This window comes from Lynx rufus, unplaced genomic scaffold, assembly GCF_022079265.1.
Source record: "Lynx rufus isolate CCGP_SWC_20201006 ecotype Redwood Valley unplaced genomic scaffold, mLynRuf1.p SCAF_15, whole genome shotgun sequence".
NCBI classification, from domain to species: domain Eukaryota; kingdom Metazoa; phylum Chordata; class Mammalia; order Carnivora; family Felidae; genus Lynx; species Lynx rufus.
In genome coordinates, this window is record NW_025814829.1 from 47,796,342 (window position 1) to 47,812,500 (window position 16,159).

At 41.8% G+C, this 16,159-nt stretch overlaps 2 protein-coding genes and 3 non-coding genes across 5 annotated transcripts in view; 4 read left to right on the forward strand and 1 right to left on the reverse strand.

The window, feature by feature from the left end:
- The first annotated feature begins 80 nt into the window (after positions 1-80).
- LOC124509869 (40S ribosomal protein S27-like) lies at positions 81-7,350 on the forward strand. Its single transcript, XM_047076467.1, has 2 exons — positions 81-100; positions 7,101-7,350. Exons 1-2 carry the CDS (start codon positions 81-83, stop codon positions 7,348-7,350), a joined length of 270 nt encoding a protein of 89 aa, XP_046932423.1.
- LOC124510515 (small nucleolar RNA snR60/Z15/Z230/Z193/J17) lies at positions 145-225 on the forward strand. The gene has a single exon (XR_006961722.1). It is a non-coding gene; the product is annotated as a small nucleolar RNA snR60/Z15/Z230/Z193/J17 (small nucleolar RNA).
- On the forward strand, positions 950-1,028 carry LOC124510511 (small nucleolar RNA SNORD47). Its single transcript, XR_006961718.1, has one exon. It is a non-coding gene; the product is annotated as a small nucleolar RNA SNORD47 (small nucleolar RNA).
- On the forward strand, positions 1,187-1,263 carry LOC124510565 (small nucleolar RNA SNORD81). Its single transcript, XR_006961758.1, has one exon. It is a non-coding gene; the product is annotated as a small nucleolar RNA SNORD81 (small nucleolar RNA).
- A 2,568-nt stretch (positions 7,351-9,918) lies between the features above and the next one.
- Positions 9,919-16,159, reverse strand: part of DARS2 (aspartyl-tRNA synthetase 2, mitochondrial) — a 28,219-nt gene continuing 21,978 nt past the window's right edge. The window contains exons 14-17 of the mRNA XM_047076988.1: positions 14,607-14,825; positions 14,280-14,390; positions 12,459-12,534; positions 9,919-10,994 (exon numbers count right to left, since the gene is read on the reverse strand). Coding sequence (XP_046932944.1) covers positions 10,780-10,994; positions 12,459-12,534; positions 14,280-14,390; positions 14,607-14,825 — 621 coding nt within the window. The 3' untranslated portion in view covers positions 9,919-10,779. The remainder of the gene's footprint in view (positions 10,995-12,458; positions 12,535-14,279; positions 14,391-14,606; positions 14,826-16,159) is intronic.

The window sequence follows — 16,159 nt, forward strand, 5'->3', positions numbered from 1 at the left end:
ATCCACTTGTTACTACCTGTTAACTAAATTTGACTAAATTTTCTGCAGGTGTGAAGAGTTAGTGGCTCACGAGGCCCGGAATGAGGAGTTTTAAGCCAAGGTATAGTCGTTTCAAGTTGGGTGTCTACATGAAGTGGTTTAAAGCCGATACAGTGATGAGAACATAGTTCAGCAGACTTGACAGTGATGAGCAACATTGTCTTTCGCTCCTATCTGACGTATCTGGCTGCAGCAACCCTATCCATACCCTTGAAAACGAGCCATTTATTCTACCACAGGAAACGTTCAGGGTTGGGGTAACTAGTGGCTTATATACAAATGTTTTTTTTAGTTTATTTTGAGGGGTCGGAGGGGAGCAGAGAGGGAGACAGAATCCACTCTGTGCAGAGTCCAGTGCAGGGCTCCATCTCCCTGACTTCATGACCTGAGTCGGACATTTAATTAACTGAGCCAACCAGGCACCCCAAATGTTTCAATTTTACGATTTCACATTTTGAGGAGCACAGGTAAAGTTTTTGCCAGGAAATTGTAATCTTTTTTTTAATAAGCTTCATGTTTTAAAGCAGTTTCAATATTGACAACAAAATTGAACGTAGGATCCCATACATCTGGTCTTCACACCTTCCTCAACATTCAGCACTAGAGTGAGACTTTGGCTACAATTATGAACATACAATGAGACCATTATCGCCCAAGTCCACAGCTTACATTAAGGTTCATTCGTGTTACACGTTGCGTGGGCTTGGACAATGTGATACATCCACCATTGTCTGTGTGTAGAATAGGTTTGCTGCCCTAAATGTTACTTTTCAGAAAGTTAAAAATGGGGAAAACCAGTACAAATTTTAAATGGCTTTTTTCCCCCCCCCAACATATACAAACAGGCAGACTGTCAACCTGAACATTAAGAGGTAAGTTGGTCTGTGGTATATGTGATAAGTTAGCATGTAACCAGTGATGTAATGATTCTGCCAAATGAAACCAAATGATATCACTCATAAAACCGTTCCATTTTTGTTTCTGAGGTTACTAGCAAACATCATGCGGGGTGGTTTTTGTTTTTTTCACCATAATTAACCTGCCATCATTGCTTTTAGGGCATTTGTGAGGGCAGCGATCCAGTTATGAGAGCAGCTTGCTAGTTGAAAGGTGAGACTTTAAAAACCTCAGTACTGTTGTCTTAATCCAGAATACATGATGATCTCACTCCAACTTGAACTCTCTCACTGATCACTTGATGATTATAAAAGATCTGATATTCTGTGTATTGAGAATACAATTAGAATTAAAACATAAAAATGTGTCTAAAAGTTGCTGCTTTGTCCTTCCAGCACCTGGATGGATGCCCACGGGATAGAAGATCAAGCTTTTCAATATCAATAAATTTTTATAAACCATCTGATCAAGAGTGCTGATTTCAATTTAATGGGATGAAGGAAGGAAAATTATATCTTTGTAATTAAGACCCTGTGACATTAGCTTAAAACAGTTGACATTGAGATGTATTTTATAGGATACCTTGGGCTTGAAGGTGCAGAAAAATAAACTTACAGCCCTTTTCAGGTGTAGAATGCAGAATGGTGGCATGATCTGAAGGATGAACTGTGTATTGTGCAGAAATTTTCTAAGGGGCTGAATGTGAAATCCTGTGCCAAAATGCTTGCTATTAAGCACAATGGTGGTGGGTCTCTGCAAGTGTTGATAGATGGTACAAGGGAAGTAACCTGGTTATCGCCCCCCACCACATATTAAAAGAAAGCTTAAAAGTGGGACAAATATTATGGTCACAGCTGTTAAGAAATAGGAGTGCTGACTTTGCAAGTCAGAATCTCACATTGACCACAGATTGCCTATTATATTCTGTAAATTAGTGAAACTGCTTGGCCTCTGGCAACATAAGAGCCCAGATACTAAAAATCTGATGAAATCACATTAATTTACTACTTGAAGTGTGTGGGGACATTTGTTTTGCAATTTAGGACTTTAAACAGGATTTAGGATTTTAACAAGATATTGCAGGGGTCCCTGGGCAGCTCAGTGCCCCATATCTAAGGTTACCTCCCTTGGCCCTTCCCCAACTTGCACATTCTCTTCTCTAAGACACGGAGGATGTTGCAAATCAATCTGGACAAGATGGTCACTCCAAATAAATGTTTGGGTCTGTTGGAGATGAATTTTGGTTCCTCAGAGTGAGGAAATTCTGTTAAGCACTTTCCTATAGTCACATTGACATCACTTCAATCTTTTAAATTCTTTCTACAGGAAATGTTAGATAATCCATGGTTCATTATTGCTTTTGGTACCAGTGGCCACCCCAGTGTCTCCCAACAGGCTGAGAGACCCTCTGAAGCAGGAACCATCACTTGGCTCCAGCTCTCCCCCTTTTCATTCTTATCACCAGTGGTGACCTTTCTTGGCATTACATATTCTTAGTTTCCTCTAGGAGAATGTAAACTCTGTGAAAGAGATTTAAATCTTGTTTGTTGCAGTATTTCCAAGCTTGTCATTCAGGCAGTCAATGTTAGATGGATTAGGTCAGTCTTTTAGAAATTTAGTGGGTGCCAAAAGATCCTCACAGTGAAATTGGCCTCTTCTATCATAGCCTATGACTTGGGTGACTACAAGTAGATGAGTTCATGGCTGGTTGAATTCTTCTGAAATGACTAACGCAATCTAAAAAGACATCTCTAATGTATTAGAAGCCCAATCTCATTTAATAAGCCTGAGTGAGGGAAGAGAAAAATAGCAAGTTTTGAATGTTACTGTACGTTAAAGGTGTTTTACTTAATCCTTATGATGGCAGTAAGTGAGGAGTTTCCATTTTGCAGATAAATGGCCTTAAAGGATCAAGTTATCAGAGGCCGTACACTAAGTGGTAGTGCTAAGAACATATAGTAGCGTATCTTAACTGACAACGAGTACGCTGAGGATAATTATCTTGGACGACTGGAAGGGAGGGCCAAAACCACTACAGGCAGGAATATTAAAAGTCTTGTTGCCTTCTGGTCTGAAAAGTCCCAATACATAATATACTTAGGGTCAGGGGAGAGCTAGCTTGAAAGAAGATTGGGAAAGACGTGGAGGTTAATGGAACACAAACACCGTGATCTCCAAAAGTGGGGCTGGGCTGATTTAAAAAGATGGGCACCTACCTGGGTGTCTCAGTTGAGCTGCTGACTGGATTTTTGCTCAGGTCGTGGTATCCAGCTTTGTGTGGCTCTGTACTGAGTGGATCCTGATTAAGATTCTCCCTCTGCCCCTCTAAACAAAATTGTAACCGCAAAAACCCTAATGTGACCTTAGCCTCTGGCACTGAGTGGGAGTTAGTACTACTCAAATTACAAGGTGCCCTTCAGTGCTTGGAACCCATAATCCTATAACCCGTCACAGTGCTTCTACACTGAGGAAGGTGAGGGATGGGTTGTGTAGAGTACTGTACTGTTACTGGTAACTCGAGTTTGAATAACATACCTACATTTATGCTTATATTTGATTTGGTTCCCTGAAAGTTACACCCATTACTAAGAGCCCATGTAAGTTATTGAGTGTAATGGAAATAACCCATTAGTTGACTCCACCCTACCCGAAAGTAGTTCTAGTTTAGTACATGAAGTTTTGCTAACTGCATATCCTGCCAAGCACATGAATGGATCCCCATGCAGTTATGCTCTCAAGCTAGAAAGTTGGGTTCCAGGATTCCAAACTAGTGCTTATTTATCCTTCAAATGTCACAGCTTTTTAGGTAGATACACTTTTTTCATCTTTCAAAAAGCTGTACGTTTACGTATTTTTTTTTTTTTAACGTTTATTTTTGAGACAGAACATGAACGGGGGAGGGTCAGAGAGAGGGAGACACAGAATCTGAAACAGGCTCCAGGCTCTGAGCTGTCAGCACAGAGCCCGACGCGGGGCTCGAACTCACGGACCGTGAGATCATGACCTGAGCCGAAGTCGGCCGCCTAACCGACTGAGCCACCCAGGCGCCTCTTTATGTATTTTAAAGGGATCCTCATGCTCCTGAGCTTGGAAGTGATAAACTATGCTTCCTTCTTATTCCTGGTGTAAAGCTATGGAAAGCGTTAGTGTACCGTGCTGCACAGGTGAAAAAGCTGAGACTGGACTTGTGTTCTAGTGACCTAATCATCCCAAGCCATTGTCTGAAAGGTTAATGCTAGCAGAAACAGACCCGTAAATACAGAGAACACACTAATGGTTGTCAGAGTGGAGAGGGAGTGGGGGATGCAGACTTCCAGTTATGGAATGAATAAATAAGTCAGGGATGGAAGGGACAGCATAAGGAATCTAGTCTATGGTGTTGTAATAGCGCTGTATGGTGATAGATGGTAGCCACGCCTGTGGGGAGCCCACTACAACATACAAAGAAGTTGAATAACTATGTTGTGTAACACTGTCAATTATACTTCATTAAATTTTTAATAAAAAAAATTAATGAAAATGAATTAACATGTAAAAAAATTAAAAGGTCAATGCTTGCTAAGAGTTAAGCTACCATAAGCTGCCAGCATGCCCTCCCCTGCCTGTATTAGTCGATCATTTAATTTACTCAAGAGAGGTTTTTTGAACATCTATTATATGCCAAGTAGTGCTGGGAATAGGTATTACAAAGAACAATACAGACAAAAAGTCCCTGCCCTCGTGGAGCTTGTATTCTACTGGGGCAAACAAAATAAAATACACAAAATACAGTATATCAGGGAATGTGGTTAATAATATAGTACTACAGAGGAAAAATAAAGCAGGGAAAGGAGGGCAGAGCATGCTGGTGGGCAGCAGGAGCTCATTCAAATATGGTTGTTAGGGAAATAGTCACCAAAAAAGGAAGTATTTAAGCAAAGGCTTGAGGTATTAGGAACTAAACAGTGCACTTATCTGGAGAAAAACTGCTAGGTGACAGCTGGGGCAAAGTCCTGGACATGGGCTCATGACTGGGGAACACCAGGAAAAGCAAGGACACCAGTGTGGGTGGTACAGAGGGAGCTCAGGAGGAGATGGTCAGTAGATAGCAGGTGGCAAGTCATGGAGGGCTTTGGAGGCCACTGTAAGGACTCTGGCTTTTCTCTAAGATGGGAAACAACTGGAGGGTTTTGAGCAGAGGAGTGATGGGACCCTTACTGAGACTGCTGAAGGGTAAGGACGCAAGGGTAGGAAGCTTTTGCTGGATCCTTTTTAAAGGATCAGATGCTGGATATATTTTGAAGATAGAGCTGACCTTTGAGACAAAAGTTTCTCCCAATTCGCTTTTTTAAAAGAAGTTTATTTTTAGTAATCTCTACACCCAACATGGGGTTGAACTCATGACCCTGAGATTAAGAGTCGCATGCTCTTCTCATGTACCAGTCAGCCACCCCACCAGATTCACTTTCTTGATCTGACCATAAAACTGAGGACTAGTATGTGTTTTTGTTTTTAATTTTTTTAATGTTTATTTAAAAAAAGTTACTTCTTTTTTAATGTTTACTTATTTTTGAGAGAGAGAGCATGAGTGGGGGAGGAGTAGAAAGAGAGGGAGACACAGAATCTGAAGCAGGCTCTAGGCTCCAAGCTGTCAGCACAGAGCCAGATGTGGGGCTCTAACTCATGAACCGTGAGATGGTGAGCCGAGCCAAAGTCAGATGCTTAACCAACTGAGCCACCCAGGCGCCCCTAACATTTATTTTTGAGAGACAGGAGAAAGAGCACGAGCTGGGGAGGGGCAGAGAGAGGGAGACACAGAATCCGAAGCAGGCTCCAGGCTCTGAGCTGTCAGCACAGAGCCCGACATGGGGCTTGAACCCACAAACTGAGATCATGACCTGAGGTGAGGTTGGTGCTTAACCGACCGAGCCAGCCAGGCACCCTGGACTAGTAGTATATGTTTACAAAATGACTTTGGAATGTCTGGGAAAAGGAATGTTACATATAATAAAACCACCTTTATGTGGCACTCACTATAGTCAGGGATATATGTCAAGGACTCAACTAGGTACCTTCATACACAACACTTGAGGAAAGGATCTGTGCCTCTGTGTAACTAAAATGGAATAAGTTGTTAAAAATTTATTTTACTATTTCCAGGCTCGTGTAATTTTTATGGTAACACAATGTGGCCCTATTCATTTTTAGAGTGTAGATATCAGTTGGCATGGTGGAAAAGACAGGCACCTGATGGCAAAAATAATGTTTCTGATAACGGAAAAAGGTCCCTAAAGAAATGTATTCTAAATGTAATGGAAGTTTTTCATATCTTGCTTTACTTTGGACTTGCTGCCTTTCTTCCAGGCATTAAATCCAAGACTCTGGTATGGTCAAACTCAGCCCTACTACATACAAAACAATTAAGGACAGGTCTTGCAATGAGGCTTCTGCCCTTGACTTTCTTATAATCTCAGGCAAACTGGAATTATAAACCATGGATTCTCGATTCCATCTTTAAATGACTGTGACAGGGGGGCGCCTGGGTGGCTCAGTCGGTTGAGCGTCCGACTTCAGCTCAGGTCACGATCTCACGGTCTGTGAGTTCGAGCCCTGCGTCAGGATCTGGGCTGACGGCTCAGAGCCTGGAGCCTGCTTCCGATTCTGTGTCTCCTTCTCTCTCTGCCCCTCCCCCATTCATGCTCTGTCTCTCTCTGTCTCAAAAATAAATAAAAATGTTAAAAAAAAATTAAAAAAAAATAAATGACTGTGACAGGTCATGTGACTTAAATGTGTGTGTGTCCCCAAGTATTTGCTATCTTAGCAATTGTTTCCATATATACAAAAGTCTCTGAACTTTCACTGTTTCTACCAATACCTGTTCATCACTCTAGCTTTACCATCCTTCCTGACATCTAGTGAGAAGATGCCCTCACCTTGCCTTCCTCAGGTACAGGCAGCAGTGTTTGGCTACTCCTGGATCTTTGTTTTTCCATAGAAATTTTACAATCTGCTCTTCAAGACCCATCTACTCCCCCAAAAGAGAAAGGTGTCCTGTTGGGATCTGAATTGGATTTTTTTTTTTGTATATTTAAAAGATTATTCTTTAGAATGTTATAGTAAGATAGATGATAAACTGCATGTATGTGAAGTGTGTAATTTGCTGAGTTTTGTGAAAGGATCAACAGGCCTGTGGCTACAGATATACTGCACTCGTCCTCGGAAGAGGAAAAGAAACGTGAAACGAAATGGCTAGTTCAAAGACCAAATTCCTATATTATGGATGTAAAATGTCCAGGTTGCTCCAAGATTATCACGGTTCTCAGCCATGCTCAGACTGTGGCTCTCTGTGGAGGCCGTTCAGCAGTGTCGTGCCAGCCCACAGGAGGAAAGGCCAGACTCACAGAGGGGTGTTCATTTAGAAGAAAGCAACACTAATGATCCACACAACCTCTTGAATTTGTGTTAAGTCACAGAAAGCCTTATTAGTTCAGTAATTCCAGTTAATCTACCAAAATATTGGAATTATGTTTAATTTTGTAAGGTATACAACAGTGATCTATTTTGGTGTCGGTTTTTCAATAAAGTTTTGATTACGGGCAAAAAAATATTTAACAAATCTTAATTGCTACCATAGTGAAAGAGCTCTATAGAGCATTCTGAGGTTCTTAATAACTTTTGAAGATTGTAAATGGTCCTGAGACCAAAAAAATTGAGGACTGCTGTTCTAGGTTAAGAAGCAGGGGCCTAGAGAGGTTAAATGGCTGGGTAAGGCTGCATAACTAGAGAATGGTAAAGTGGGAATTAAACTCAGGTTTGTCCAACTCACACAGGCTCTTTCTTTTTTTTAATTTTTTTTTGATGTTTGTTTATTTTTGAGAGAGACAGAGACAGAGCACAGGCGGGGGAGGGGGAAAAGAAAAGGGGGTGTGGGGGAGGAGACACAGAATCTGAAGCAGGCTCTAGGTTCCCAGCTGTCAACACAGAGCCTGATGTGGGGCTTGAACTCACGAACCGTGAGATAATGACCTGAGCCGAAGTTGGAGGCTTAACTGACTGAGCCACCCAGGTGCCCCTCATGCAGGCTCTTTCTAACTAAGTTCACTGTCTTAGGAGTGACTCAGACATGCACTATCGCAAGACAACAATTATGTATGCAGTTGTTATACAGCTGTGCCATCAGGTATTTTTACTGTGTACCTGGTTATTTCTTGTGTTACAAAGTAACTTGCTTTCCTCAAAATAAGAAAAAAGTATCCTTAAGGCAGTATTTTGAGGAATGGTTTATACTTAAAAAAACAGTAGCAAGAAATGTGATCAGCCGTTACAGACTTCTGGTTCTTCGGAGAAGGGAATACTGGACAAGACAGAGCAGCTGTATCGACACACTATTTTATTCAACCAAAGCCCAAGAGCATAAAGTAATACCATCAGACTCATCATCTGCCAAACCTCTCCCTGATGAGGAGAAATTGTTCATAAGACAAGGCTCTCTTGAAGCCAATAATAACCATTGATGTTGTAGCTGGCACTTGCGTATCTTGTTTTTAAAATTGGCACCACAGGATAAATCTAAATTCCCTACGAAGGTGGGGAGGTAGGATTTGAAATACAGCATCCAGTTTACAATCAGATTGTGCATTTTAAAATCCTGCTTGTGTTGTTTTCAATCTTATCATTAAGTAGTTCCTTAGTTTTTTGAGAAAAGACTTAATTTAAAATTTTACCCCACCTCAATGATAAAGATCTAAAAGAGTGACATTTCCCTGGATTTCAGAATAAGCATTATGTTTTCTTCTTGAAAGGCAAGACTGAAGAAAAGCTGAGTGATGTCCAAAATGACTAGGTCTCAGATAACAATACAGGATTGTTTGACTTCTGAGGACAGGGGGCCCTTGGTATTTGCAGCCGAGAAAATACTCTCTGGATTTCAGGTGTCTTCTGTAACTCTCATTTCCAGGATAGAAAGACAACATTTTGGCCAGAATTAGGCTTTACACAGTCAATAGTGAGTTTGTTACATTTATCTCATGGGGGATAAATGGATGTGAACTGCACTTTCCCACCTCTTAAAAGGAATTTCTGGAACTTCTCTCCACTGAGAAAGGGTAGGCAGACTTGGACACCCTTTCTCACCAAGACAGCCCTGCCAACAAGAATTTTCTCTCTCCAGAGCACACTCGCAGATGGGGAGATAGGGTTCAAGGACAAACTTTAGAGAAAAGCTCCACCTAACAGTGAATCACTTTCTGCAGCTGTGAAGAACATTCACACTCTTGATCTACTGGGCATCACAGATTAGGCCTGGAAGTGAAGATGATTTTATTTTCCAAACAGAAACAACCATCGGATTGCACTGTTTTTAGAGCACTAAGAAAAATAGGCAGGGATAGAAGACTGATACTTGGTACTTAACTTTTTTTTTTTTTTAATGTTGTACTTATTTCTGAGAGAGAGAGAGAGAGAGAGAGAGAGACAGAATCCAAGTGAGGGAGGGGCAGAGAGAGAGACACAGAATCTGTAGCAGGCTCCAGGCTCTGAGCTGTCAGCACAGAGCTCGATGTGGGGCTTACAAACCGTGAGATCATGATCTGAGCTGAAGTCAGATGCTTAACCGACTGAGTCACCCAGGCACCCCAATACTTGGTACTTATAAATCAAAAGAATGTCAAGGCAAAAGTGAAGATAAAGTAGAAAAGAACATTTTCATTAATCAAGGCCTTGTTCTCATTTCATACTTATTAAATAATTAAAAGCTTTTATTTATGTCACAGAATGTATAAGAAAATTACAATAGCCTCTGTGTTTACTTTTCTATATATTCGAAGTTGGCCTAAGGTCAATATTTTCAATTACTTATGATTAAAGAGAAGTGTTATTCAGGGATTAAAAATAATTACTATTTTTAAAGATTTTTTTTTTTTAAGTAATCTCTACATCCAACATGGGGCTCAAACCTATAACCATGAGATCAAGAGGTACATGCTCTTCTGACTGAGCCAGCTGGGTACCCCAATAATTATATTTAAAAATAGAAACATAAATAGAATACTGATTAATAAAATTACTGTTTTTTTATGCTACAGATAATCAGTTTTATTTAATCTTAGACTATAAAATACATAGATGTATCTGTATCTGTTCACAGATAAATAGTCCCATTTTCTTACATTTGTGTAATGCTTCATAGTTTTTCAAAGCATTTTCACTCACAATACCTCCACGTACATCATCTCCTCTGGTTCTGGCAAGAAGAGCTTTGTGAGGGAGCCAGGGCAAGTAGTGTTCCCATTTCATACAAGCAGGAAAGGAGGCTAAGTGATGTTTCTGTAACTTGTTCAAGGTGAAACATTAAGATTCTGTGATTTCCATTTCAGTGATTTTTTCTTTTTTTTGCATTGTATCATGCTGCTTCTCACTATATTATGCTGAGAGTCAACATGTCACTATCTAGCTTAATTTACAGGATTCTCTTGATAAGGCTGGTTGAACTGACCCCTCCATCAAGGGACTAAAGGGGCAAGCATTTCCCCACGTTTCACGTGGTCTGATTATCTTTGTCTTCAGTGGACAACTAACTATCCAGGTATGAAAAACATGATTAAGAAACACTAAGCTGTTCAATTCTCCAAGAAAGGGCCAGCCATCTTTACACCTCACCAAGTCAGAAACTACAAAAGTAGTCCCAAACAAAAAAATCCTAATAATGCATGTTATCAAGTAAAAATTGGATACCTTCCGTTTCTTTACTGTGGTAAAGAATGTTGTCTGGGTTCCTTCCACCTAAAGACCCACTTATCAGACCTGTGGCAGAACTCCACATCTGATTTCAGCCTTGGGGAAGCAAAGAGGACAAAGCTGAAAAGCTCAGCTTTCTGGATGATACGGCTGATTCAATGAGCTCTTTTCTGCTTCTGAGTCTGCTGGCCAGGAGACCTGGATATGATAGGGCTTCAGTTCCTCAGGAGGGAGAGAATCTGGGGCATTGCTCATGAGGTCATGCCCCCGGAAGGATTTGGGGAAGGCTATGACATCTCTGATGCTTGGTGCTCCAGTGACAAGGCATATCAGTCTGTCCAAACCTGGAAGTAAAATATCAAAGTTAACAGATGAGAATGTAACCTAAGGTTAAGTGACTAAGTTTTTCTTTTAAAAAAAAAATTTTTTTTTTTTAACGTTTATTTATTTTTGAGACAGAGAGAGACAAAGCATGAACGGGGGAGGGTCAGAGAGAGGGAGACACAGAATCTGAAACAGGCTCCAGGCTCTGAGCTGTCAGCACAGAGCCCGACGCGGGGCTCAAACTCATGGACCGCGAGATCATGACCTGGGCCGAAGTCAGCCGCTTAACTGACTGAGCCACCCAGGTGCCCCAATGACTAAGTTTTTCTATAAAGGTTGTAGAGAACTATTTTTTAGAATTTTTTTAATGTTTATTTATTTTTGAGAGATAGAGCATGAGAAGGGGAGGGGCAGAGAAGGAGAGGGAGACTCAGAATCCAAAGTAGGCTCCGGGCTCTGAGCTGTCAGCACAGAGCCCAATGCGGGGCTTGAACTCATGAACCATGAGCTTATGACCTGAGCCGAAGTCAGAGGCTTAACTGACTGAGCCACCCAGCCAGGTGTCCCTGTTATAGAGAACTTTTAAATAAGAATAAAAAAAAAAAATTATTTACTTTAATTTTATTTTATTTTATTTTGGAGAGAGCACAAGCAGGGGAGGGAAGTTGGGGGGAGCAGAGGATCTGATGTGGGCTCTGCACTGACAGGCTGAAGGCAGAGAGCCTGATGTGGGGCTTGAACTCATGAACCGTGAGATCATGACCTGAGCTGAAGTTGGACATTCAACCGACTGAGCCACCCAAGTGCCCCTAAATAAGAATCTTTAACAAGTTGTGGCCAAGCATAGTTCCCTGCCTTTTTAGGGAACTTTTGTTTGAGAGGTTCTTTTCTCATTCTAGAAAAGTGCTCAGGATGAATACTGACATGCTCAAATTAAGTCACAGCAATTAGTCCTTAGCAACGGTTTTCTAAAGGTTGACAAAAATCAGATGCTGTGCAGGGCACTGCAAGAACACAGATGGAAGTCCTTGCTGTCGAGGGCCTACAATCTAGGTGAGCTTCTGAGAATTTCTCACACTCTTTCTTGCTTGATAAAACAAAGTAACCATGGCAGAGAGCCCTGGCATATTCCTACTTTCACACAAGCTGAATAGAATGAGCAGTGCTTTCCAGATTCCTATGAATGTGCCTGTGAGACCCCAGGCATTTGAGAAATATTGACTTAAGACTGAAGTTCTATTCGATTAAAAAAAAACCTTTCAAATGCAAATTATCAGTCAAGTTTTATCTTTAACTGGTAAAATACACTTTAAGTATATATGAATGAAATGAAAATACAGATTTAAATTCTTATAATATTCTTGGGCTTGCACCCTATCCTTTTTACCCCCTCTCCTCCTCCGCCCCTGCCTGTAAACTAAGCCCAAATTTGAGACATAGGGTTATGGAATGAAATTTAGCTTGTAAAAGGATAGATTGTTTACCTAAGGCAATTCCTCCATGAGGGGGCGCCCCAAAATCTAAAGCCTGGAGTAGGTGGGAGAGCAATTTCACATCTTCCTGAAATTCAAAACATAATTCAATGTGAATACACACTGAGGGTCCATCGAATGCCGCACAGTAAGCTTAGGTGCTAAAGGGAAAATAAAGCTAAGTTAAAAAAATACCTTAAGAGGTTGACAGTTTAGCAAGAGACTATGACAAGTCACAGATATTAAAACATGTAGAGACATGCCTGGCACTCAGTGCCAGGCCCGCAGTCACAGATTATACTGATAACGTAAACAGAATAACACCAATTCAGGACATGGAGATGTGAGCCCAGAAAGGTAGGGTGAGAGCAAGAAACTGTCCTATCACAGGGCCAAGGGAGGAGAACATTAGTAAGAGGGGAATGGTGTCAAACACACCTGGGAGGTAGGACAGCTTGGTGGCCAAGAACAGGCCACTGGGTTTGGTGGCTCTGCAAGTTAACTCATGTGGGTCAATGTGTGTAGATATGTTGAAAGTGTATCTGACAATGGTTCTCTCACCAGGCTACACATCAGAAACAGGTGGGGACCTTTTAAGGAACAGATGCCAAAGTCTCACACTTAGAGCTTTTTATTTAATTGGTCTGGTGTGGACTAGTGGGCTGGTTTTTTATTCTTGACACTTTGCCGTTGATTCTGTTCTCATGTGCAGCAGGGCTGAGAACCACTGGTGGGAGGGAAGAAGCAGAAGCGGTGAATTCTCCATGGACTCATTTAAGAAGCTTAACAATGAAAGGAAGAAAATCAGCTGGGAAACTGATGGCTGGATGCCTTGAGTTGGGAGGAGAAAAGTTAAGGGACCTCACCATGACCTTAAAGCTAATGGGGAGCTCTCCCAGAGAGAGAGGGAGACACAGAATCTGAAGCAGGCTCCAGGCTCTGATCTGTCAGCACAGAGCCCAACACAGGGCTTGAACTCATGAACTGTGAGATCATGACCTGAGCCAAAGTCAGATACTCAACTGAGTGAGCCACCCAGGCTATCCTAAAAACATTTTTTTTTTCAAAGTTTATTTATTTATTTTGGGGGGAGTGAGAGAGAGAGAGAGAGAGCAAGTGAGCAGAGGAGGGACAGAGAAAGGGAGGGTGAGAGAATCCAAAGCAGGCTTTGCACTGATGCTGTGGAGCCTGATATAAGGCTTGAACTCACAAACTGTGAGATCATGACCTGAGCTGAAATCAAGAGTCTGTTGCTTGACTAACTGAGCCACCCAGATACACCCTAAAAATATTTTTTTAATGTTTATTTTTTTTATTGTGAGAGAGAGGGAGCACACGCGCATATGTGTGCATGTGGAGGAGGGGTAGAGAGAGGAGGGAGAGAATCCCAGAATCCCAAGTGGGCTCTGTGCTATGGGGCTTGAACTCATGAAACCGTGAGATCATGACCTGAGCCAAGATCAAGAGTCAGACACTTAACCAATAGAGCCACCCAGTCACTCATCTTTAAAATGGGCAGAATAAGGGTATATCTCAAAAAGTAATTGTGAGGATTAAATGTATCAATGCAGATAAAGTACCTACTGCCTCGCACATATAGTAAGCACTAATAAACAGCTTTTATTATCATTTACTTTTCAAAGTCTTCAGTAAAAGTAGAGAGACAAGCCAACACTATTCTGTAACTACTGAATCCTTCATTCATAAAATTAAAAAAAACAACACAAACATTCTTGAAGGCAGCTATACTCACCACTATACCACCAACACCAGCTAAAACAGCAAATATTCTAGTTAAAACAAAAAAAAAAGCAGGTTAAGAGATGATGTCACCTTTAGCAGTGTTGCCAGAATGTAACGCTGGAGCTCTGCGTCATGTATTCGGATAGAACCACCTCCTATCTCATTGCCATTTAAAACCAAGTCATAGTGTTGGCTGCGGACCTAGAAGATTCACAGAGTCTTTATGTTAGAGAAAATTTCTAATTTTCTGTTCTACACGTTGAAGATGCTACAGCAATTTAGAGACAATGTATTAACTGTGGGCTCGAACCCGACAATTTTTTCCGAGGTTTCCAGAACCGGGTCAGACTGTGAAATCTGAACTTCTTTGCCCTTGTTTCCACATTTCCTTTTAAACTGGAAGTACCGATACGGTACCTGTTGGGGTTCAGTGTGTAAGAGGTGGATGTCGCTGGGGTGGGGAGCAGTAAATGGGTGGTGGGCTGACTCCAGCTCGCCAGGATTTTCCTCCTTGGGGAGGAAGAGTGGGAAATCCACAACCCAAAGGAAAGAGAACAGAGCTGGGTCACGGAGCACCAATCCTCTTGCTTCTAGAAGGTCAGCACATTCCAGTCGTAGTTTTCCCAAAACAGAGCACTGGGAACAGAAAACACAACCACTGAGTTAACTGCGGTGACAGAGTAGACAGCAGATGACACAACCTGGACTCTGTAGTCAGGCTATCCTCTGGGAAGGGATCAGGAAATTAACAGATGACACTCTGGGGCACCTGGGTCCAACTTCGGCTCAAGTCATGATCTCATGGTCTATGAGTTGGAGCCCCGCATCAGGCCCTGTCCTGACAGCTCGGAGCCTGGAGCCTGCTAAGGATTCTGTGTCTCCTTCTCTCTCTGTCCCTCCCCCGCCCTCAAAAATAAATAAACATTAAAAACAAAATAAAAAAAAAATAGATGACACACTCTGAGCCTCTCAGGAGACACAGCTCTGAGGATGATCTGACCGCAATGTGGTTGAGAATGTCAGACTCAGCCGACTGAGTAGGATTTGATAACAAAGTGATTGAGAGCACAGGTACCCGAGCTTGACTGACTTGGGTGTGTCTCAGTTTGCCTACTGACTAACTTCCCTACAGCTTTTTCTATAGTAAAATGGAGATAAATGTACCTACTCCGAAAGCCGTCGTGAAGACTGAGACAAGGCATGGAAGGTGCAATACGACTGGCAGCTATTGTGTTGTCTTCCTTACCGCTCCTGAAGGTTCGTGTGAGGCTCTGATGAGCGCCTGGCACACAGGTGATGGCCAATACATGTTGGCTATTATTAGAGGGGCCGTACAGATTAGAGGTTAGTTTAAGAGTGTGACTTTTGGAACCGGACTTTGTGGGTTAGAGCTCTGGGTCCTCCACTTCCTAGTTGTGTGTGAGCAGATTTTTAACTTCTGTGCCTCAGGTCTCCTATCTTGGAATGGTAGCCATATCAGTCCTTCTCTCAGTAGGGCTGGCATGAGGATTAAATGAGTTAATATGCACAAAGTACTGAGAACAGTGCTGAGAAAATGGGAAGTGCTTCCTGAGTGCTAACTCTGATAAGCAGAACTTCCCCGAAAAAGGCCTGTCAGGACAAACGGTGCCTGGAGACATGCACAGGTGACACTTTATAGCCTCTTCACCTTTAAATATCCACACAGGGTACTTGCACTGTGACATATTCAGAATGCTAATGCTATTCCACCTAAGTCTGGTTTCTAGTTCTTTCAAGAAATCCCGGTAGGAATTAGAATGATACCTTCCTGAGAGAAGAATGCCAGTAGTTTCACTCCATACTAGGAGAGAGTAGAATGGCCAAATGAGTCTGCAGCAGGATTTCTGTATAATACAAAATCCCACAATCTGTAATAAAGTGGACATTCCCTAGCAAGTTTAACAGTGATGTCCATGTCTAGTATTCAAAATAATGTTGAGGGGGCGCCT